This window comes from Corvus kubaryi, unplaced genomic scaffold, assembly GCF_017639235.1.
Source record: "Corvus kubaryi isolate FWS band 111438036 unplaced genomic scaffold, C.kubaryi_AGA036_p1.0 37284, whole genome shotgun sequence".
In the NCBI taxonomy this organism is placed as follows: domain Eukaryota; kingdom Metazoa; phylum Chordata; class Aves; order Passeriformes; family Corvidae; genus Corvus; species Corvus kubaryi.
In genome coordinates this window covers 8,309,404-8,331,586 of record NW_024581088.1, presented here as the reverse complement: position 1 = coordinate 8,331,586, position 22,183 = coordinate 8,309,404, and the positions used below count along the sequence as shown (strand labels likewise).

Sequence of the window (22,183 nt, the reverse complement as noted above, 5' to 3'; positions counted from 1 at the left end):
ACCCATCCCCGCTCCTGAAACCTCGCCGGCAAGGAGGAATTAATAGAAATAATGAAGAAAAATAAGAGAAAATAACGAAAAATAAAGGAAAATCCAAGCGTGAGGCTCCCGCTCCGCCGGCTCCCCTCAGGCGCTGCCGCTCCTCCCGCGCGCCCCTCGCGCCGCCACGCCCCCTGCGGGCGGCCCCGCGCGTGCGCAGCACGGGCGGGGCGGGGCGGCCGCGCTGCCGCGGTCACGGCCCGGCGGGTGCGCGGGGCCGGAGCGCCGAGTCCGCTCCTAAAAAACAACTCTCCTGGAGCCTCCGCTCCTCACCCGCGGGCACGGAGAGGGAGGCCGGGGACAGCCGTCCCCGCTCCCTCCGCCGGCGGGGCCGCAGCCATGGACGAGCAGAGCGTGGAGGTGAGCGGCGGGCGGGCGGGCGGCGCGCGCTCCCTCAGGGCGGTGAGGGGGCAGCGGCTGCGGCTTCTCCTCCGCACCCTCCCGGTTTGCCGGGGCCCCTCGGAGGGTCCCTGTCCCCTGTGTGAGCGGGGGAAAAAGGCCGAGTGGTACCAAGCGGCGGCGGCCCGGGCGCTGGGAACAGCCTGCGGCGCTGCGGGGCTTGGCTCGGGTGGGCAGGGAGGCGGCAGGTGGGGAGGGGGTCGGAAATGAGCTGGCGGAGCTCCGCAGGTGCCAGTTCCGGAGGTGGATGGATCTAGGGATGGATGGGTGGGTGGGAAGAGACCTGGCACACACGGAACCCGCCTTGGCACCGTGGCTGTAACCCGGCAGCTCAAACACCTGCTGGGGGCTGTGTCACAGCCAGGCTGGGGAAGAATGTAAAAGACCGGCTGTGATCGTCTCCTGTAAACGCATATGGTGCGTTTCAATGGCTCGCAACTGTTAAAGAAGACATTAATATATGGGAGATACTGTGGTATCTTTAAAATTAAAGATGTCGTGCTTTTGTGCTGATTCACAATCTCAATGATGTGGGGAGAAAAATTAGCACCTCTGAAGGACCTTATGAAGTTCCATAGTTAAAACCAGCAGGGTTATAGCTCCTGTATGATACAGAAGGTAAAACTTCTTTATCAGTTAACTATCTATCAATATGGAAAGCAAACATTGCTTTCAAAATACCTTTCTTGTTTGAGAAATGTTTTTATCACCCAAGATTGATTAAATGGGGTAGAAGAGAGTGTAGAAATTATAGAGCTGGTGCTAATGGTAGACCTTAAAAACAAATAAGTCTTTTAAAAATAAAAAAAATACCCAATTCAATTCAAGCCCTCTTGTTTGTAACACGTACATGCACTTACCACAATTCAGAAACAGTTTAGTGCCAGTCCACTGTCTGCAGGTACAACACCATTTCTTCTGGCAACCGCTCAATCACAAGCAGGAATATCTTGGCTACAGGAAGGACTGCTCCAAAAGAGATAAGACAAATAGAAGCTGTTCCTTGAAGAAGGAGAATAGTGTTTTAAAATGGGTGCTGGGAGCTGGTGCAGTGTAGGAGAAGCTGAGGGGGAGAGTTGTTATGTCCACGTTATGTCTCCCTCGGAGATGCGCTGTTTGGAACGGAACTGAAACCTGGCACTGTGCCTGGAAAACAAATGCAGCCCTGGTGTGTTTGAAGCATGTTTAACAATAGTGATAATCCCCCTTTGCAGAGCATTGCCGAGGTGTTCCGATGTTTTATTTGTATGGAGAAGCTGCGGGATGCCCGCCTGTGCCCTCACTGCTCCAAGCTCTGCTGTTTCAGCTGTATCCGTGTGAGTTTGCTTGGTTTGGTTTATTCTTTCAAATGTTCGAACTGAAAACTGAGCTTATGAAGACGTTCTTTTCCTGGAGTTCCAAGGATTCCTTTTTTTTTTTTTTGTTTCCTCCTTTAGTTTCCCTTTCAAAACCTTTTATAACACCCCTGAGGAAGAAGTAGGCAGGCTGTGCATTGCCTTCAGTGGTGCTAATTATAGGCACCATCTGGAATAATTGCTTTAAGGAAGAGACACACAATGATCCCTTCTTTAGCACCTCCTGAGAGTTGGCGATGCCTGCATGGAAGACAAAAGTTGGGACAGAAATCAGATGCTGACTTTGCATCTGGTAAGGTCATAGCATCACCTCCTGTATCCTGGAGGTGTTTTATAATGCTTGTCAGGCTGGTGTGGTGTGATCAGCTGGGGCTAAATCTTTCTCAGGGGAGTCTGAGGCAGCATCTCAGTCCTCATTCCTTTGTTGAGGCCGTGGTTCCCAGTGTATCACGCTCCAGTTCCAAATCCAGATGCTGTTTTGTGTTGCTGTAGCAGCAAAAGGTTCAGCTGAGGTTTCCAGACCTCCAGTAGTATTTCCAGAAATTGGAACAGACGTTCATCCTTCGCTCTGGAAGCTCTGACAAGAGCTGTAGGTGAAGGATTTGTGCTGCATATTAAGGATTGTAGATGACATATTGTTGCTGGGTGGTGAGAGATTATTCATGAGACTCTTTAAATGTAGTAGAGAGCTGACAAATATAAACCCATCAACTGCTGAGCTTTTACACTTGTGAGCTGTAGTGGGCAGGTGAAGTTCTTTGCTCAGCTGTTTGTCCCTGGAGCTTTCTGGAAGAGAAACATTCCCAGGCTCCTTGTGGATTTGATCACTGAACTTCAGGTATTTAATTTGTCTATAAATAACCCAAGAGGAAGAAATAAATTATCTTGAAGACTAATTAGACTCTGAAAAAGATACTTGTGGTGTCTTTTTCTTTCCTTTATTGAAACGCACTCTTTAGTCTAAGACTCTGGGAATCTGCCAGGTGGGTGGTTTCTAATGCAATATTTGGTACCTCAAAATTCTCTGTATAATTTTAACTGAAGCATCTCTGACATCTGAAGCCAAGTGGTTGCTTGTTACTAAGACACAAGTAGCAGCTTCTTCTGTGACTAAGTGGTTGAACAGTTAAATTGAAAATTTGTTGAAAAAAGGAAAAAAATATAGGAAAGCTATAATAAAAATAAGTAACTCCTAATTAATGATGGAACATGTTTGCCTGCAGTTCTTTCATTCCACTCTGTTTAAAAAGGTTTTTCCTTTTTTCATCACAGCGTTGGCTGACTGAACAAAGAGCTCAGTGCCCTCATTGCAGGTAAGGTATTTTTAATATCAGGAATTGAGTGGATTGTCCTGTTATGATCAATCTCTTTTTCAGTGCAGGTTGCACTATATTTTTAAGCTTGATTTTTTTTTTTTTTTTTTGAGACCTGCCTGCTGTTTCTATAAAAATTGGCCCTGGTATAATACTTATTGTAAAATGTGTTCTAGTTTTGTGACAAGCTAAGCAGGATCTTTGTTCTTCCCACATAACACTGCTGTGTACGTAGCTGGTGTAATAAGAGTAACTAGAGGGAATTCCTCTTTATATTCTTCTTAAAAAAGTCAGAGCCCAGAAGCTTCAGTTTTCAGTGTGAAAGTGTCCATTTTTTATGCCTGTAATTTGTGTGATGTGCTCATGCAGCTATCCTGTATCCTACCTCTCCCCAGTCCCCAAATGAGCTAATTGACTTTTTTCCCCTTGGAATAACTATTACAATTTCTGCTTTTTTTTTTTTTGCCTGTGACTCTTCTAGTAGTGTAGAATTGAACTGAATTCACTTCAGTGCTTCTCCTTTGGCTCCTGGAGCCAAATTCCTGCTCTAACTATGCCATCCTTCTTGCAGAGCCCCCCTGCAGCTCCGAGAGCTTGTCAACTGTCGCTGGGCAGAGGAGGTCACACAGCAGCTGGACACACTTCAGCTCTGCAGCCTCACAAAGCATGAAGAGAATGAAAAGGACAAGTAAATGGAGTGTTCTTTGCATGAAGTGTTTTGTGGTTTGCGTTCTAGGAGCCAATTTTAGTAATGTACTCTCTGTATCTGTGAAGTGCTTCTTGAGAGAATACTAAAAGCAACATTAATCTTACAGAAGGTTTTTACTGAATGTAACTGTTCTTGCAAAAGATGTTTTGTGCTTTACTTGCAGGATTGTGTAGCAAAACAAGTGAAAATATTAAATTGAGTTTGTAGAAAATTCATTGCTGTTTTCTGTTGGTGATATGTGTATTTTTTGGTTTAAGGTGTGAGAATCATCATGAGAAGCTCAGTGTTTTCTGCTGGACCTGCAAGAAGTGTATCTGCCACCAGTGTGCACTTTGGGGAGGAATGGTAAGAGGAGACTTGCTGGAATGCACATGGTGTGAGAGACTTCAGGCTTTGTGTCTGACAGTGGTTTTGAAGAACTAGAAATGCTGTGAAACTGCTGTTACAGCTGTTGGATTGCCATGCAAATCCTGCAGTTTGATGTGTATTTATTACTTAATGACATTGCTTGTGAAACACAATACTTTTTGTTTGTAGTTAGAGAAGGAAATTGAATTTTTGCCAAAAGCAGGTCAGAATTGCCTTCCTTGTTATAACCTTCATGATGTCTTGGACAAATTCTGTGTGATGGAGAGAGTTTTGTGGGCAAAGGAAGAAGCCTTGCTCAAAAAACACAGATAACACTTGTTATTTAATTGTCCTGGCCTCTAATCTCCAAAGCTGTAGCACAGTTCCTCAGAGTTTATCCATCCAGCTGGGTATTTCAAGGAGAAACAGCTGTTGCTGTCTGGAATGTAAGTGGTTAACAGTGTGCTGCCTTTGTTTGGGAAGGGTGTTTTAATAATAATGATAAAAATAAACCTTCTATCAATATTTGATTTGGTAAAGGACTGTACAGTGAATGAAGCAGTTTATTTTTGGAGGACTCTTGAGACTCCAAATAACTCCTGACAGGAAGTTTTGATGGAATGAGAGCCAAATTCATGACTTCTTACAAAGGGAAGCGAAAGACTGACTTCCTACATACAATCTGCTTTGGAACCTTTCCAGAACGAGTGATACACTCATAGGCTTTCTTCCCTTCTCTTTCAGGAATTTAATAGGAGTGGAATAAAGTGGAAAAGAGATGCTCTGTTATTCACCACCTCCTCCTCCTCCCCCTTTTTCTCTTTGAACAGCATGGAGGACACACTTTTAAACCACTGGCAGAAATCTACGAGCAGCACGTCACAAAAGTAAATGAAGAAGTGGCAAAGCTTAGGAGAAGACTCATGGAATTGATCAGTTTGGTGCAGGAAGTGGTAAGGAAGTTTTCCTGTAGTATTCCAGTGGCAAAGGATAACTGTAAAGTGGGAAGTGGAAGTAGTACCTGTTAGAAGGTGATGGGATTATTCCACAGTGAGATCTTTTTGCTTTTTCATTTGACTCTTCTTATACAATGTGAAAAGATCAAAATATTCTCAGTTCTGGTTTAGAGTTAGGTAATACAATTTTTCTTTTGGTGAGTGCTGTTTAAAAGCTGGAGTTGCACAGTACTTTGGAAGATGTGTTTTTGTCAACACTTAAAGTACGTTCTGTCAGGCTAAATAAGAATAAAAATGCTTTATTCTAGCAGCTTGTTTTCCTTTTCCTAGGATAATAATCTGTAAATGCATTTGAGTCTGCAGGATGAGCAGCTCACCAGTTGGAGATTTGTTCGTGTATCTCCTTTTTCTTCCCTGTGAACGTGTCAGATACAAATATTGGCACATTCAGCTTGGGCAGTTTCAGTGGGAATTCCAGCAATTTGATGCAGTTTCTTGGTTCCCAGGAAGGATTACTTTTGTGTTACATTTATGATGTGTAGTCTTTGTGCAGATAAAATGAGAAATTTTTTGATTGAGTTTCTGTATGATGTTTGCCTGTTGTTCAGGTGGTTGTTTGCCACATGCACTGATAGTTTTGCTCTGCTCCAGCTCAGATGTGACTTTATCACCACATGGGCCACTTGTGTTTATAAAATGCTGAGAGTTTGTGGCCTTCCCCTGCCAGGGAGATAGATGCTGGTTTTATCCATTATTGTTACCACAAAGAGCTTTTCTGTTTTTATCACATCATTCTCGTTACCACAAAAATAATTTTTCTGTGCTGCACAAGTTGCAGAAGAGAAACTGGCAGCTGCATTTACAGGTCTGATACTAAAGAATCCCCATATGACAAATCCCTGTGTGATGAGACAATGTTGCTCAGCTTCCCAATTAACCTTTGGGCACGCTGAGGGACCCGGTGAAATCCTGGCTGCTCCATGAGCAACGCACCAAACCAAAGCTCCTGTTTTTCCTCATGGGGGATTTAGGGAGACTTAAGCATTTCTGGGATCTGAGAGAGTGGAGTCAAGGTGTGAATGAGTGGAAGATGCAGATGTGTGAAGGCTTTTGTCCATGTTTTTCCTGCCGCGTTCAGGAGCGGAACGTGGAGGCCGTGCGCAGCGCCAAGGATGAGCGCGTGCGGGAGATCCGCAACGCCGTGGAGATGATGATCGCCCGCCTGGACACCCAGCTCAAGAACAAGCTCATCACTTTGATGGGTGGGTATTGGCCTCTGTGAGGAGGAGGAGAAATTTGTTAACAATGTATAAATCCACTGAGAAACTGTTTTCCTGGGAGCATGACTCCTTCCGCGCTGCCTGGTGTTGAGCAAGCTCACTGCTGGTAGAAAACTTCCACCTGCAGCAAAGCTTTTGGTTAATGAGGTAGTTACTGTGATAAGTTCTAAATTTGACATAACCTGATTATATTCTATTAAAAACTCCTATATAATATCTTGGAAAACATTCCCATCTAGCTGGCGGATGTTTAGCACCTTTCAACTAAAGTGCTTTTACTTCATCATTTATGTTGGTCAAGAAGTGCATCTTTCTAATTAGAAAAGTTTGAAAATTACATCTTTGTGATAAATGCTCCTTTTAGCGTAATTTTAATATGAGTGAGGCTTGTCTGGATAAGAGTCAAAACTGCTTTTTTTTTGTGTCCAAAAAAGCACCCCAAAACAACAATCCTGCTGTTTCTGGGACACAGAGGGTTTCGTTACTGACTTAACCTCAAATGAGTTCTTCACTACAGCTCTAATTAAAAACGTAGACTTGCTTTTCAAATGCTTTCTCAATCAACCTTGGTATATTTAGAAATCCTTTACCTTAGTATGTTCTGGGGCAGCTTCCATGTGAGGGAAAAAAGAAAATGAAAAGTACACTTTCTTAAGAAATAGTATGTGGTTTTGGGGGTTTTTACCATGTCTTTTCTTTAAACAGGTCAAAAAACATCACTTACTCAAGAAACTGAACTTCTAGAAACCCTGCTTCAAGAAGTAGAACATCAGGTGATTATGAAAAGAGATCCCTCCTCAGTTGGCTTTTCTTGATTTCTTTTTCATTTTAAAACTATTAATTGATGGAGATTTCTGGAGGATATCTCTTCACTGAAGTGGCCTTAGGTTGCACGATTTCTTCTTAAAAACAAGTACGTCTTCTAGAAACACTCAAAAGGTGTTGTATTGCTTGAAAAACTAGTACAGGGATTAGTGGCAATATCGTACAAAACTACCCAGTTGTATATAAATTAGTTTAACCTAAGGGAAATACACACTAGTTGTTGTAACTTTCATTGTGGAATTCTGGAAAACAAAATAACCAAAACCCAAAACCTCCAAGCTCCCTTTTACGTTGTGTCGTGGGGAAACTTTCTGAAGCTGTGACAAACGTGCAATTCAGTTGTTTAAAAAGAAAAGTGGATAAAACCTCTGATTTTTGCTCAGCTAAGGATTTTTTTCCTTCCTTTTTTCCCTGTATAGTTACGGTCCTGCAGCAAGAGTGAGCTGATATCCAAAAGCTCAGAGATCCTGATGATGTTCCAGCAGGTCCATCGGAAGCCCATGGCCTCGTTTGTCACCACTCCTGTCCCCCCAGACTTCACAAGGTGAGTGTTGCATTTCTGTTCTGTTTGTTCAGTGTTTAAAAACATATTTAAAGTACTTGAGAGGAGAGTTTTCCTCTTAGCTTACTCCTGGTAGTAACCTGTGCTGCAAGTAGGCTTTTCTGTCCCAGCAGGGCTCATTTTGTGTCTGTAGTCCCTGCTGGGGAGTCAGGACAGTGGGTTCCAGCTCACAAGTTTTTTTTTTTTTCTCTTTTACACTTAGTTTACTGATTTGTCCTTTTTTCTCTTATTATTGGGTCATTCAGTATATAATTGCCAGGCTCTCATGAGATGCCTCTGCAGGTCACCTTAATTCAGAATATACAGCCAAAACCACTTCATAGCACAATTCTGCATCAGGAGAATGCTGCTGGTGCTGGGTTCTGAGGGAGCCTGTGCTGAAAAAATGTCTTCAAAAAATGGAAAGTCAGAGAAGTCTCAAGAATTCCTCAGCAAAAATTGGTTTGGCTGTGTCTTGGTTTAAATCTGAATGTTCATTTTCTAGTGGCACCAAGGTATCTCCTCCTAAGGAGGCTTATAAATGGAATTACACTGCAATAACCCAGTGTAGTCCTGGTGAATTGCAGTGGCTCTGGTGACTTAAATCATCTAAAATTCTTCTACAGATTGTGAAAGTTGGGATTTTTAATGCCATGTTATTCAAGTGTAATGTGTTTATTCTTTTCCCCCACAGTGAATTGGTTCCAGCCTATGACTCAACTACATTTGTCTTGGAAAACTTCAGGTAAGAATGTATCTTAAATTACGGTGAATATTGGGAACATCCTTCTGTTCCTTCTCTACATGAGAAATGTTATTTAAAACACAGAATAATCTCCACAGAAAACTGTGAGATGTGGACTAAACTACAGAAATTCCATTAACAATCTCTTGTTTACCAGGTGAACAATTATTTTCCATGAGAAGGACAATTGCCTGTGCAGCTCATGGCTCCATGAGGGGTTTGCTTTGTCCCAGTACCAAATATTTTTCCTCCTCTCTCACCAGTACCCTGCGCCAGCGAGCGGATCCCGTGTACAGCCCTCCCCTGCAGGTGTCAGGACTGTGCTGGAGATTAAAAGTTTACCCGGTGAGTTTTGTCTTCAACTGCAGTTTTTATTCCATCCCAGTTCATTCCCAGGCTTTCCAGTGAGGAATCATCAGTTTGTCTCATGCTGTATATGAAAAGCTGTAGGAAAAGAACATTTTAAGAATTGATCACCAATCACTGGGGAATTCCCTCTCTGCCTCCAGATCTCCAGTGAGAACATTCTCAGTATAGTTTGTCTGGTTAATTTAAAAGCAATTAAAGATGGGTCCTACTAATATGGCATAGGAACCTTAATAGATATTTTAATGTCTCAGTGTTTTTTGCAGATGTTCCTTACAGAACTGAGGTACAGAGTAACTTACTCTATGTTTGAGTAATACTTACTGGGGAAGGTGGGAGGAGGACCAAGTATTAGTTGTTGACTCTGCATTCAATTCTCAAACTGGACATTAAAATGTGTATTTTGCTATGTCCCTTCAGTGGGCCGAATATTCCAGTTTCTGAAGCTTTGTCCATGTTGGAATGTTGACCCCCAAGCTGGGATCTTTCCACATTCCCTGCTCTGGTCAGTGCTGCTCCTGCAGCTGTGTGGAGAAGGAGGAGTTTGGTGGTGGAGCACCAGCTCTGTCTTAGTGATTTTTGTGGCATCCTTGGAGAATTGACTCTGTAAGTGAAGCCCATGGATGCCCAGAATTGTATTATTGCAGTGCAGAGGTGGAACTGTGTGGAAGTTTCCAGAGTACTGTAAATTCAGGATTAGCTCCATGAGCTGTGCTGTCAGAAGGCATTAAAATTTATTTTTTCAATGGTAAGTTGAAATGTTTCTTCAAGCTGGAGGATTCAAGTTGAGCCATTCTTCATCCTTGATTCAGGTGAGTGTAATGGAAGTTTTGCTGTATTTTTTCTTGACTTCTGGTGACTCTAATATTGTTGCTTAGTTAACTGCCCTAACTTTTCATGTTGCATGGGATTTTTTTCTGAACAAATTGCTCTTTTCTCAAAAAATAAGTAGCTTTGAAATGTGACTGTATGTAAAATATTTCAGAACTAATGTTTAACCTGAAATAATATTTTTCTGGCACATTAAGTGTTTGTCTATTCAGACTTCCACTTAATCAAATACCTAAAGTGCTATTAGAGTAATTAAAGCTTTGTCTTGAGATTTATATCTGAGATACCAGCACTGCACTGTGTATGTGCTTCTTGTTGATTCATGTTACAGTAGGAGGCCACTGAAGTCTAAAAATCACAACTGTAACATCCAAAGTAGATTCCTGCTGCAAATCCAGTGTTGATTGAAGCTATTTTCTAAACTTTTCTAAGTCTTCTGTATCAGTGCTTTGGTTTTTTTTATTTTTTCTGGTTTTTCCTTTCTATTTTTAATGAACCTCTCAATTTCATTTCAAGGATGGAAATGGAGTAGTTCGGGGCTACTACCTGTCAGTGTTCCTGGAGCTGTCTGCTGGATTGCCAGAGACATCCAAGTAAGCAAACCTGCAGTAAGGACAGATGGTGGGGTTTTTCTGTCAGTGTTTGCAGAGACTGCAGAGCCCTTGGGAAAAGAATGGTGAGACTTCTGTTGTCCATTGAGCTTTGAATCAGGCACAGAGATAATATTTTAAAGTTGTTACTCAGTGGCTTTCTTGAGATAAAAAAGAAGGTGGCAAAAGAACTGATAAGAGTATCTGTGTGGTAGTTTGGTCTTGGAGTTCTCTACTCCGTTTTCCTTTTCCTTTTCCTTTTCCTTGTTTATTTAAGTGTTCAGTAAAATTGTAAGCCTGACTCACCCATTCAGCTGGGCAGGGAAGTGCAGCTCTTAAACCTGACCCACTCAGAAATTCGGACACCTTTTGGCCCTAATCCCTGTGCCTTTCCCCTGGGCAGGTATGAATACCGTGTAGAAATGGTCCATCAATCCACCAATGATCCCACCAAAAACATCATTCGGGAGTTTGCCTCTGATTTTGAAGTTGGGGAATGTTGGGGTTACAACCGATTCTTCCGCCTGGACCTGCTGGCCAACGAGGGCTACTTGAACCGACAGAACGACACCGTGATCCTCAGGTGGGGCTTCCCTGCTCTCCTTTCAAAGTATCATCACCAATCTACTGCTGAAATAGGGAATAATTAACCGGTTGAATTTAAAAGATTAGTGATGTGTTTTGCTCTAAATGGATTTCACTGTCAGCAGCTTTAAAGACGGAAATGTGCCAAAGGGAGTTGTGGAAATGTTATCTTTCTTGGAGGAGTAGCTGCTCCTGGCACTAATAAGGGTTAGAGACCTGTAGCTACCAGAATTAAAGGAAAAAAATGCTTTCTCCCTCTCTTTAGGAACAGTTGTAGTGAGCATTGGAGAACTTTGGGAATAAAGGAAGTCTGTGAGTCTCTCCTACAGAACTCACTGTGGCCAGTCAGGGTGTTCAGGACACTGAGTCCACAAGGACCTGTTGTCTGTTAAGTTTATTTCACCACTAGATTTTAAGGTTTTTCTGCAGGGCTTTTTTGGATGGAGGAAGGGACATTTTAGAAACAAACCCCAAACCAAACAAACTCCTTCAGAAAACCCCTTTTGAATGTTCCTTTGAAGGTTCCAAGTGCGCTCACCAACCTTCTTCCAAAAGTGCCGGGATCAGCACTGGTACATTGCTCAACTGGAAGCAGCTCAGACAAGTTATATCCAGCAAATAAATAACCTAAAAGAAGTAAGTGGGATGTTTGTGAATGTAAATCACCTGTTAGAGTGTAGCTGCAAGTTAACAAAGGTGCTTGATTTGGTGATGCTGCTCCATTGTTGTCTTCTCTGTTATTTTTGTCACCTTTTAGAGGCTTGCGATTGAACTGTCCCGGACTCAGAAATCCCGAGGGGTTTCCCCTCCAGACACTCACCTCAGTCCCCAGAACGATGAGGGCACAGAGACAAGAGCAAAGAAACCTGGACAAAGCATTGAAGCACTGCTGGAGAATTTCACTGCTCCAGGATTAGCGCGGGAGAACAAGGAGGACGAGGAAGAGAAGACCCAGCAGGAAGACTTCAATGTAGGAATTCTCTGTTTCCTGCCTCTGTTTATATGTAGCTTTCTGTGATAAGGCAGCAATAGAAACAGGGGAGCTTCTGAATTGTAAATGAGGTTTATTATCCTTGCTATGGAAATAGGAGATGACACACTTGAAAGCTGTAAGTGAGAGGTGACTCCAGAGAGATGTTCCAGAACAGAGCTTAAAAGATCCCACCACAAAAAAGTCTCCAAGTTGCAGCTGAAAAATCTGACTTGTGTTTGTTCCCAGCCTTTAATGTGCTTTGAGAGCCCCCTCACGCTGTGTGATAGTGACACAAGGGACAGAGAGTGTCTGCTCATAGCTTTTGGGGATGCATCAAGGTGCAAGTGAATGTTTCTTTATCAAAAACCTCCTGTTTTTCCTGTAGCACGAGCTCTCAGATGGTGACCTGGATATAGATCTTGCTGGTGAAGATGAGGTGAACCACCTTGATGGCAGCAGCTCTTCAGCAAGTTCAACAGCAACCAGTAACACTGAAGAAAATGATATTGATGAAGAAACTATGTAAGTAACTTTAAATGCCTTTCAGATCATCCTGTGCCTTGTACCCAGGGTAATCATCCCAATTCCAGTGGAAACTGAGTAATTTGCTGGGGTGTGTGGGATTCCAGTGTGATTTGAGAGGTGGTTCCTATACTGGGAGCAACATGAACTGATAGAGTTAGTGCTAAACATTGAATTTTTGGTCAGCTAATTACTGTCTTTCTGATCTCTTTATTTATGTTAGTGCTGCATTCTGTCTTTGACAAGTGATAATCTGTGAAGGTTCTTTCCCAAAACACTATTAAGAAATCTGTCTCAGCACTGTAACAGAACAGAGGTCTGGTATTGGGAAGTGTTGTAGTAGTAGGAGAGTGATGATAAGGACAGGTATTTAAATTAGGGAATTCAAGGCTGAGCAGAGCTGATGTCAAATCCTGGAATCTTAATTAAAATGTGAGAATGTGCTGCAACACTTACAAATACAGGAGTTGCAGGATCAGATTTTGCAGTCTAGGTACATATGGCACTTCTGGCCTCTTGGTTAATGAGTCAGTCATTTAATTACTACACTTCATTTGTTCAGTTTGGGTAGCTTGGAATGCAGGAAATACAATTTACAGCACTTTATGTTGTTTTTTTGTGCCATAACATTTAACAAGATCTGAGGAAAGCTAACAGTTGTATTCTCCTTTTCCCACCCTGATCATCCCCGAAGGTCTGGAGAGAATGATGTGGAGTACAGCACTACTATGGAGCTGGAAGATGGAGATCTCATGGAGGATGCAGCAGCTGCTGCTACTCCTGGAGCATCAGGTATGAAAAACGACTCCAGAATTCCCATAAAAGCGGAACACTGCTGGATTCCTTCCCCTGCTCCTCTTGGAAGCGACTCCAAGCTGCGTGTTCTGCAGGCAGTTCTATTTTGGGAACTGCTGCATCATGTGGTTTGTACTGATTATTGCAGTGTAGCAGAAACACTTCATTGGTTCAATAAAAAAAAAAGGGGGGGGGGGGAAATCATCTGAAGGTGCTGGTTTAAAAATGATGTCAAAGTTTGGAGGGCAGCTTTGTGTCTCTGAAATTCCTGAGAAGGAATTTTTACTGATGTCTGTGTGACCTCTGAGTGGGTGACACATTCACTTGGGGCTTAGTGCACTTCAAAACCCAGAGAATCTGGAGGGAATAAGGTAAAGAATCCTCACAAGTCAAGCAGAAATACATTTTAAATGCAACACAGAAAGGTGTTTTGGGATTTTTTGCAGCCTAGAGATGATCACAGCCCAAATTAGCCATAAGATTCTGAAAGAAACATATCTATATGGAACACAGAGATATATTATGGAATTTAAGTATATTTAGGACAAAGATGCCAGAAGCGGCATTCTCTGGAATTGGTATTTGTGCTGCTGTACAAGTCTGTTGGTGCTTGAACGACAGAACTCCCTATTTGAAAGTTCTGAAGTTCAGAGACAGACATGTTTGTCTCCTTACTCCTTTAGAGTAAGTCTAATCTTTGTCTTGATCTGTTAACAAATCTGTTTATGAAGAGATTTTTATAAAAGGTAGGAAGTGGAGCACTTCCCCCTTTCCAGTTGTTTTTATTTTACTCTTCAATTAGAAGCATATCTGATTGCTTTCAGCACCCAGAAATCCATGAAATACCAGTGTCTCCTTAAGTTTCATGGGATGCTTTCATTCCTAATCTGCTTGTGTAAGTCTTTTTATTTTTCCCAGGGAATAATGCGTGCCTGTGTCCCACACATGCCACCTTTGTGTCTCTCCTGGTCAGGCACCAGCCACAGCTACAGCAGTGCCAGTGGGAGACCTTCGCGGCGGGGAGCCAGCGCCCTGGGCTCCACAGCCAGCAGCAGTCTGCTGGATATAGATCCCTTAATTTTAATCCACTTGTTGGACCTAAAAGACAGAAATGGCATGGAAAACCTTTGGGGCCTTCAGCCACGTCCTCCTGCCTCTCTTCTGCAGAACAGAGGTAACTACACCATGCATCTGATGGCTTAATTCCAGCCTGGAAATGCTGTGGGATGACTGAAAAGCCCCTTTCCTGGAAGGGGTTGGCACTGGAAGCCAACACAAAACACAATTCTGTGCTGAGGCAGCAGCTTCACCTCTCCCTGCATACAGCTGGAGTGGCTGGAAGTACTTGGAGCACGGTGCAAACCAACAAAATAAATCCTGGAATTTAGAGGCCATTAGAACTAGAAAAATGTGACTGATTGTAAGGCTGGAAAAGAAAAAAAAGAAAATGGATCAAAATGTCAGAAGCCAAAAATAGTGATGGTATTTAAATAATTGAGGAATATTTGTGGTTCAGTTGGGACTCTTGACCCGAAAACAGCAATTAACTCCATGTGCAGCAGCAGCAGAGCTGGCAGTCCTGGCACCCCTGGCTCTTCCTGGAGGTTGCTTGTTCCTCTGGTAGTGAGAAATTAAATGTATTATTGAGGTTTGATTGGATTTTGTCATGATTGACACTTATTTGAGCTGCTGGCTCACAACCATTTGGTGACTTTGTAGAACAAAAGAGAAATAATTGTGCCTTTGCTCCAAGCGATGCTTGGGTTTGCTGCCATAATGCCATTGGTGGTACTGAATTTAACTCCAACTCTTTGTTCCTTTGTCATTAGCTTTTTAAATGTTGTTACATAGACAGTCATGAATTTTCAGTGAGTGTAATCCATATTTCCAAAAGTGGAAGTCACTTCCAGAAGTACAAAAAAAAAAAAAAGGGAGCAGCACATGAACTGTGAGTCCCAGTTCTGTTTTGCTTTTGGAAAAAGCCCTGGACAAAAGGAGCTCAGGAGAGGGCACTGCACTTTGTGCTGTGCCACTCAAGCAGGTGAAGCTCTCCTGTTGTGCTGTGTGAATCTTTAGCTACTGAACACACAGCCAAAATCACCTGGTTTGTGGAGCTTCCCTTAGGATTTGACTGTTCCCAGAGCTTACTGAAGTTGGTCAGTAAAGACAAAGCTGCTGTTCCATTTGGAGTTTGCCAGACCTCACCTCCTGAGGTGAAGGTTTCTAAGAGCCACTTGACTTTAGAGTTTGGAACAGCTGAATTTGCAGTGAAAACCAGAATTTATAACGCTTCAGATAGATCCAGGTTGATCTAATTCCAGCTGAGCAACACAGAGGCTTATTCAGGTATTAGCTGCTCAACCTGATCTTCTGCTGTGAGGTAATTAAGAGAACTCCTTCCCTATTTTCAGATTTCTTTGAGTTCTCTGTGTTATGAGATGTTGGTGGTCTGAGAATCTTCTAGACACAGTCAACAAGTTTTATAAAAATTTGAGATGACCTGGCAGCCTGGCTGGCAAGGTGGTAGCTCAGGTGTCACCAGAATTCCTGCAGCAGTACTGGGAGCCTGGCTTCTCCCAGTGAGCAGGACTGGGAACCTTCTTCCATGACAGGGAACAAGCCCTGCTGTCCCAGCAGCTTGGCAGTGCTTGCAGCCTCAGTGTGGTGCTGTGCCAGGACAGAATGTGTGTCCCTCGCTTTTTTAGCAGGACAAAAGGTACAATTCTTAGTTCTCCACGTTTATTTGAGAATAGTTTTCCTTACCTGCTGTGTTCTCTGCCTTTTCCTTTGGCAAAGCCTCGTCCTATTCCCTGAAGGATCGAGACCAGCGGAGGCACCAGGCCATGTGGAGGGTGCCCCCCGATCTGAAGATGCTGAAAAGACTCAAAACCCAGATGGCTGAAGTTCGAAGCAAAATGTCTGATGTGAAGAACCAGCTGTCTGAAGTGAGGAGCAGCAATGCTGGCTCAGGGGAGGGACAGCCCAGCTTCTTCTCCATCGAGCAGGGGGCCCTGGCTGCCTGTGGCACTGACAGCTGCAGCAAACTGCAGGAGATAGGGATGGAGCTCCTGACCAAGTCTTCAGTCACCAGCTGTTACATAAGGAATTGTAAGTGCATGGAGGATTTAAATCATCTTTACAGGTGGTTCATGTCCCCAGCAGTTCTTCAAACTTGGGTTCAGCTGGAGATCAGAAATGTAAACCTGCTCTGCCATTGAGTTGCTGAAACTGATTTCAGCCCTTCTCTGTAAAACACCAAAACTTCACCCCACAGCCACTGCCAAACTTGATGCAGTGACAGTGTTCTGAGGTTTAACCCAGGCTCTGACTGGTCTGAGCTGGTCACTCCCTTGACAGCTCTGCATCAGGCCCATCTGGGAACTTGAGGCTGTTGCAGGGAACAAATTAAAACAGTCCAGACTTGCTGGAATCTAAAATACAAGTAAGCCAGGATTTAGGTTTGTCTATCCTTTATAATCTCATGCTGGCTGAAGGAAGCTTTCTGAAGGATGTTTCAGTGCAAGGCAGGTGAACATGACTTGTGCGGTCTTGGCCAGGCTTCCCTCCAGGCCAGGCCTTTGACAGGAAGGTGTGGCAGGATCTGTGCAGGAGTGGGAGTTAATGAAAAATGAGAATAATGTGGAGCTTCACTTACAACAAGCATAAGGCCAGGGTCCAGCAGTGCTTTGAGTGAACACTTGTCACATCTTTACACTTTTTTTGCAGCTGCCAGTAAGAAAAGCACCTCAGGCAAGCCCCTTCGCTCGGGAGCAGCCGGGAGCCTGTCCCTGAGGAGAGCCATGGACAGCGGGGACGGGAACCTGCGCCTGAAGGGGGACAGCCACCCTGCTGAGGGTACCTGGGCACTGTCACCTGGGTGGGATGGAATTGGCATCTCTTGTACTAAAGCTTTTCAAGGAGTCTTTTATTTGGCAGCTGGAGTTTCCCTTAAACTTGCATGGATCCTTTTTCCCACGGAGTGTTACTGTACCTTTGATAGCTGAGCTGGGAGGCAGCGCCTCACATTCACTTACCAGAACATAAATAGATGTGTTATGTTCTGGTGTCTCAGCAAATACTTCAGGAGTGAACTTGACAGTGAAAATCCCGGATCAAACAGCACTGAGCCAGGTTTAAATTGTGATTTAGCTTAGAGGGAACTCAAGGAAACTCCAGTAAGAATTTTATGGTAGTGCTGCTCCTGAGTTGCACGATGCCCTTCCCTTAGTGCAAGCACAAGAAAACCTCTACCACAGAAATTGGAATTTTGCCTCTCTCCAGCACTTAGGGAAGGAGGGGAGGGTCATGTGGGTCACATTTGTGCTCTCTCTGCTCAGGAGGCCTGGGGAGCTCCAAGCTGAGTGCTCGGCCCCACGCTCGGGCCCTGGCTGGCCCCGGGGCTGCCGAGGCGCTGCCAAAGCAGGAGGAGAGACCCTGTGAGGGATCAGATTCTGAGCTGGGAGCTTCTGGCTTGAATGGCTTGGCTGCTGTAGAGAAGAACAGAAAAGCTGGTGCTCTGGGGTAAGGGTTTCTTCATTTTTCCTCTTATCTCCTCCCCCACCTTCCCTTGGTCTACAAAAATGCCACAATCTCCTAAAACCAGGTGCTTGCAGCATGAAAGAAAAATTACTTTGAAGTTTACTTGGTTGATGCTGTTCCCTCTGGACAGCAATTTTTGGGTTTATAACTAGGTTACAAGTTGTCTTTTTTCCTTTTTCCTTTTTTTTTTTCCATTTTTCTCTTTTTTTGATCAGCTCTGGCTGGAGTTTGACACTTGGAATTGAAAGGCAGTCCAGGTCTGTTTTCCCACTTACCCTCTAACTGAAATTTAATCACTTTTGATTTCCTCATTTAAGATGATGCTTTTTGCTCTTAACTCGATTTTTCAGCTGTTTCATGATAATTCTCTGTTGGCCAGCTAAGCAAAGAGCAATGGAGTTTTCAGGTTATTCTTTCTAAATAAGTAGAGTCACCTTTTTTGGGAAAATATTCAAACTTTTCAAGGTTTTTCGATTGATTTAGAAATATTAAAATGCTAAAAAAAAAAGCTGGAAGTTTAAGTGGGTGTGGAGGAGACTTAAATAAGGAGTAAAACTCAATGTGGTGCTAAAAGGCTTTGTTTCCACCACTGAGTTAAGGCTGAATTTCTAACGTGGGGTTTTGTATTTCTCCCCAAGTTCAAACTCCAAGGGATGTCGGATGGAAGGAGCCCAGTCTGGTGGCCTGGAGAGCAGCTCTGAGCCCGGGGAGCTGCAGGGGATGGGCTCTGAAGGTGCCTCTGCAGGACCAGAGGAAGGTAAATTGGACGTTGTGGGGGGCAGGTGCAGCGTGGCCGCGCTCCGGGCGCTGCTGCTCCGCCTCTGGAGCGGGAAAGAACGAGAGAAAACCACCCCCAAAAGCTGCTTCCATGGCTGCTGAACTTTGCTGTAATTTGGCAGCTGGAGAATAAATCTGAGTGAGGAGAGAAGAGCTCGGTGTGGCTGCTGTCGGGGCAGGATCGGGGCTGTCACGTGGGGCCATCACTCTCTGGACAAGCAGCTGCTTTTTGTACCTTGAGACAGCTCCAGGTCTCTGCTTTGCTGTTCAGTGGAGTGGCCTTGAGAAGAATTTCTTACCTAATTAAAATAGCAGTCAGTGACCTTGGCTTGTAATTCTGCTGCCTTCAGGGACAACCCCCCGTGGTAACTTTCTCCACAGCCACACGAGAGCCTCTCCAGCACCTCATTCATGCTGGGTGTTGTACATAATCCAGTTTCCTTAGAGACTTGAAGGAAAGTTTTCCTCCTCCCTTCCTGCATCCTTTCCATGCTGGAAAAAAATAACACTGCTTTTTTTTTTTTTTTTTTTTTCCCTTCTGAAAGTCCACACAGAGTTTTTCTTATCTTGCTAAAACTCTCCTGCCTTCCACCCCTGCACTAATTTGAATTTCAATGACTGGATTGTAGCGCAAAGCCTATATTAAGGTGCCAGCATCCATCTCGAGCTGCAGTGTGCAATATTGTGTGGGAGTTGGCATTTACAGAAGGTCTCTCAGTGACAAAACTGAATTTCTGCTCTTAGTCACTGCAGCGTGATCATGATGTGCTCCTGCAGTTCTGCTCTCAGAGCAGGGAGCCCAATAGGAAAACGCTTTAGAAACTGAAATACTTCATTGTTAAAAACCCCAGGAAGCAAATATTACAATTTTTTTCCCTTCAGAGGAAAAACTACAGTAGAGTTGGCCCCTCACTTTGCTTTTTCTTAGCAATGAGTATCAGCTCTTAAGAGGCTGAGCCAAGCAGACCCTGTGTTGTCCACGGAGAGTTCTGGCTGCCCAGTGCCCACCCAGGGTCACCACCTGGAGACACCAACAGCTCTGGTTCTGCTTTGGAGGGGAAATTTGTTGTGTGAGACTCAAATACACTATTCCTGCTTGAAGGCTCTGGTAGGTCCATCTACCCCCCAGGTTGTGCTGCCTTTTAGCTCCTAGAAAAGCAACTTTTATTGTCTGTCCCAGTTGCTGAGTAGACTGAGCAGCTCAGCTGGTGGCATACAGGACAAATCCAGTTGTGTTCAGGGCTGGTACCCAGTGCTCTGCCAGACCCCTGAGTGCTTGGAAAGTGCTCCTTCCCTCAGTTCTCCTGATATCAAATCCCAAGAGCTGGCAGGAACTCTTCCATGGGACAAAGTCAGACATTTCAGCTGTGCAGATCCTGCTGCCATCATTTTGCCCTGGGTGTCTCTGGTTTCTCTTGCAGCTGGGGTGTGTCAGAAGCATGTCCTTCACCTCCTGCCAGGGATGAGCAGTGACAGTGACATCGAATGTGACACGGAAAACGAGGAGCAGGAAGATGCCACCTCTCCCTCAGAGGTGTTCAACCAGGCCTTCTCTGTCCAGCCCCCCAGCGAAGGTAGAGCTGATAGAGCCCCTCTTCCCAAACGTTCCCAGTCTTCCCAGAGCTCCTTGGGTACAGATCCCTGGGAGGGGCTGTGGAGGTGTTCAAGCTCAAGAAACTGCCAGTAAGATTTGGAACTCTTCTCTTGGGATCCCAATTAAAACAGCTCAAACCAGGAGAGGGAAACACTTGCTAGCCTTGAGAAGTCAGTTTAGGTGAGTCTTCTGGGAAGGGTTGGAAAACCCATAGCTCCAGTTCCCAGTTGGAACTCCCTGTATGCCAGGATTGGCACTCTAAGTAGGCTAATTCCAGGGAGGTAACCACTGCCTTAGACATGGATTTGCATCTTAATTGGCAGGAATGTGCTTCCAGCAGTTCAGTGGAGCTTCAGAAAGTCCTCTGGTTAAGCTTTCACTTCCAGTCCAATGGATCAAAGCCATGAGGCCATGGGGGTGAAGTGTTGGCCTGAGTGAGGGGAGGGAGCATTCCCTGGCTGTTCCAGTGCTAACTGGTGAGGGTGACTGGGTTTTTCTGGTGTTGTTTTCACCCTTAGAGCACTCCTCGGTGTTACCAGATGGGGATCAAGCCAATTCTGACGATCCCAGCTTTGTTCCTGGAGAGGACAGCACCAGGTAACTGGGAAGGTTCTCCTTGGCCAGCCCTGGGGCTGCACCTTCCCTGTGCTGCTCCAGGAGCTGCAGCCACAGAGCCACTGCTCATCCTGTGTCAGGATCCTGAGCTCCCTCCGGCTCTGAGGCAGTCTGGGAGGAGGGAGGGAGGGTTGAGCTCTGAATACTTCCATAATCAGTACAAAACTGAGTGGGTTGAAGTAGCTGGCATAAAATTTTAACTCGTAAGATTGTGTTTGAAGCCTTAAAACTGCTCCAGCAGGAGCGTTTTCAGTTCAAACTGACTTTGTTTGGAGCAGGTAGAGCATGGGCTTGAGGCCTGAAGACCCACGGCTGCATCCCTGGGGAGAGGGCTGTGCATTCCCTGGAGCTGAGCCCGAGGCCCCTGTCCCTGGCTGCCTGGTTCTTCTGCCATTGTCTTAACCCTGTCCTGGGGCACAACGACCTTTGCAGGCCCAGCACTGAAGGGTGGCACTCGTGCTCCAGCAGCCTCAGCTGCTCTGAGGAGTGGTGGGGAAGGTGCTGAGCCCCGTCCCCGGGGGGGGCATGAGTGTCCTGCTGTGCTGCTGGAATGAGTGTGTGACTGTCCTTGGGAATGCTGGGGGAAAACAGCCACCACTCCAATTGTTTTCCCCAGTTGGTGACGTGGACCAACCACAGCCATTGCCAAACTCTTTGTTCGTTGCATTTTGAGCTGCTGAAATCCTTGTGAAGCTCCGCTGGGAGCTGATGCCTGGTTAGTGACAAAGCATGAGCCCGGTGTTGTCCTCGTGTAGCTGCCTGTGCCCTGTGTCCGTGTGAATGTGCTCTACAACTCCTAGTTTAAAACTGTTTGCACTTTGTTAATAAAATGAATGTTGAAATCTTCAGTCTTAGGTGTTTGTGTGTGGATAAGTAAAAGGGTGGAGGCTGTCAGGGTCAGCTCCACTTGCTGCAATGCCTGGCTGCTCATGGAGGGACTTTTTCCTGCTATCCACCTGTCACTTTTTTCCTTAATTATTCAGTGAAAAGCACTTAAACCCCCTCTGGGATTCCGTTTGTAGAAGTCAGAGGAAATGCTTAAATCTCGATTCAAACAGGAATTGAGAAGGATGCGGAGTTTTTCCCCAAAGTTGATTTATGTTTCTCAGCGGCAGAGGAAGCAGAGCCTGTTCCAGTGCTGAGCCTGCTGGAGGTGCCTTGTGAGTGTTTGGGGCTGTGTGGTGATTACTGCACACAGCTTAATTAGGTTAATCATGGCGCTCTGCCTCTTCAGCACTTGCAGCTGCTTTACTCTCAATGAGAGGCCCAAGCTGAAGGAAATGACTGCTGAGGCACAGGGGCTGCACTCGGGGCCGTGTCCAGCTGTTGGAGGGGCAAGGGGGGAGCTGTTGATTTGCTCACCTTATGGACAACTTCTTTAGAGTTGGTTTGTGAAGAACAGGGGGGAAAAGAGGCTTGAAGACATTGATCTCCTTGGGCTGTGCTGTAACAGCCCCTCCCTTTTGGGCTGTGAAACAGCAGAGCT

The 22,183-nt window shown here is 44.8% G+C and overlaps 1 protein-coding gene across 1 annotated transcript; it reads left to right on the top strand.

Moving 5' to 3' along the window:
• Nucleotides 1-211: 211 nt before the first annotated feature.
• TRIM37 (tripartite motif containing 37) lies at nt 212-21,545 on the top strand. Its single transcript, XM_042026376.1, has 25 exons — nt 212-399; nt 1,653-1,754; nt 3,066-3,106; nt 3,678-3,794; nt 4,073-4,160; nt 4,994-5,116; nt 6,258-6,381; nt 7,105-7,172; nt 7,644-7,768; nt 8,460-8,510; nt 8,774-8,855; nt 10,224-10,300; nt 10,701-10,880; nt 11,404-11,518; nt 11,640-11,852; nt 12,241-12,377; nt 13,072-13,169; nt 14,146-14,346; nt 15,969-16,280; nt 16,899-17,027; nt 17,510-17,693; nt 18,350-18,468; nt 19,910-20,062; nt 20,601-20,679; nt 20,976-21,545. The coding sequence occupies exons 1-25, from the start codon at nt 379-381 to the stop codon at nt 20,977-20,979; spliced, it is 2,943 nt and encodes a 980-aa protein (XP_041882310.1). The 5' UTR covers nt 212-378; the 3' UTR covers nt 20,980-21,545.
• The last annotated feature ends 638 nt before the right edge of the window (nt 21,546-22,183 follow it).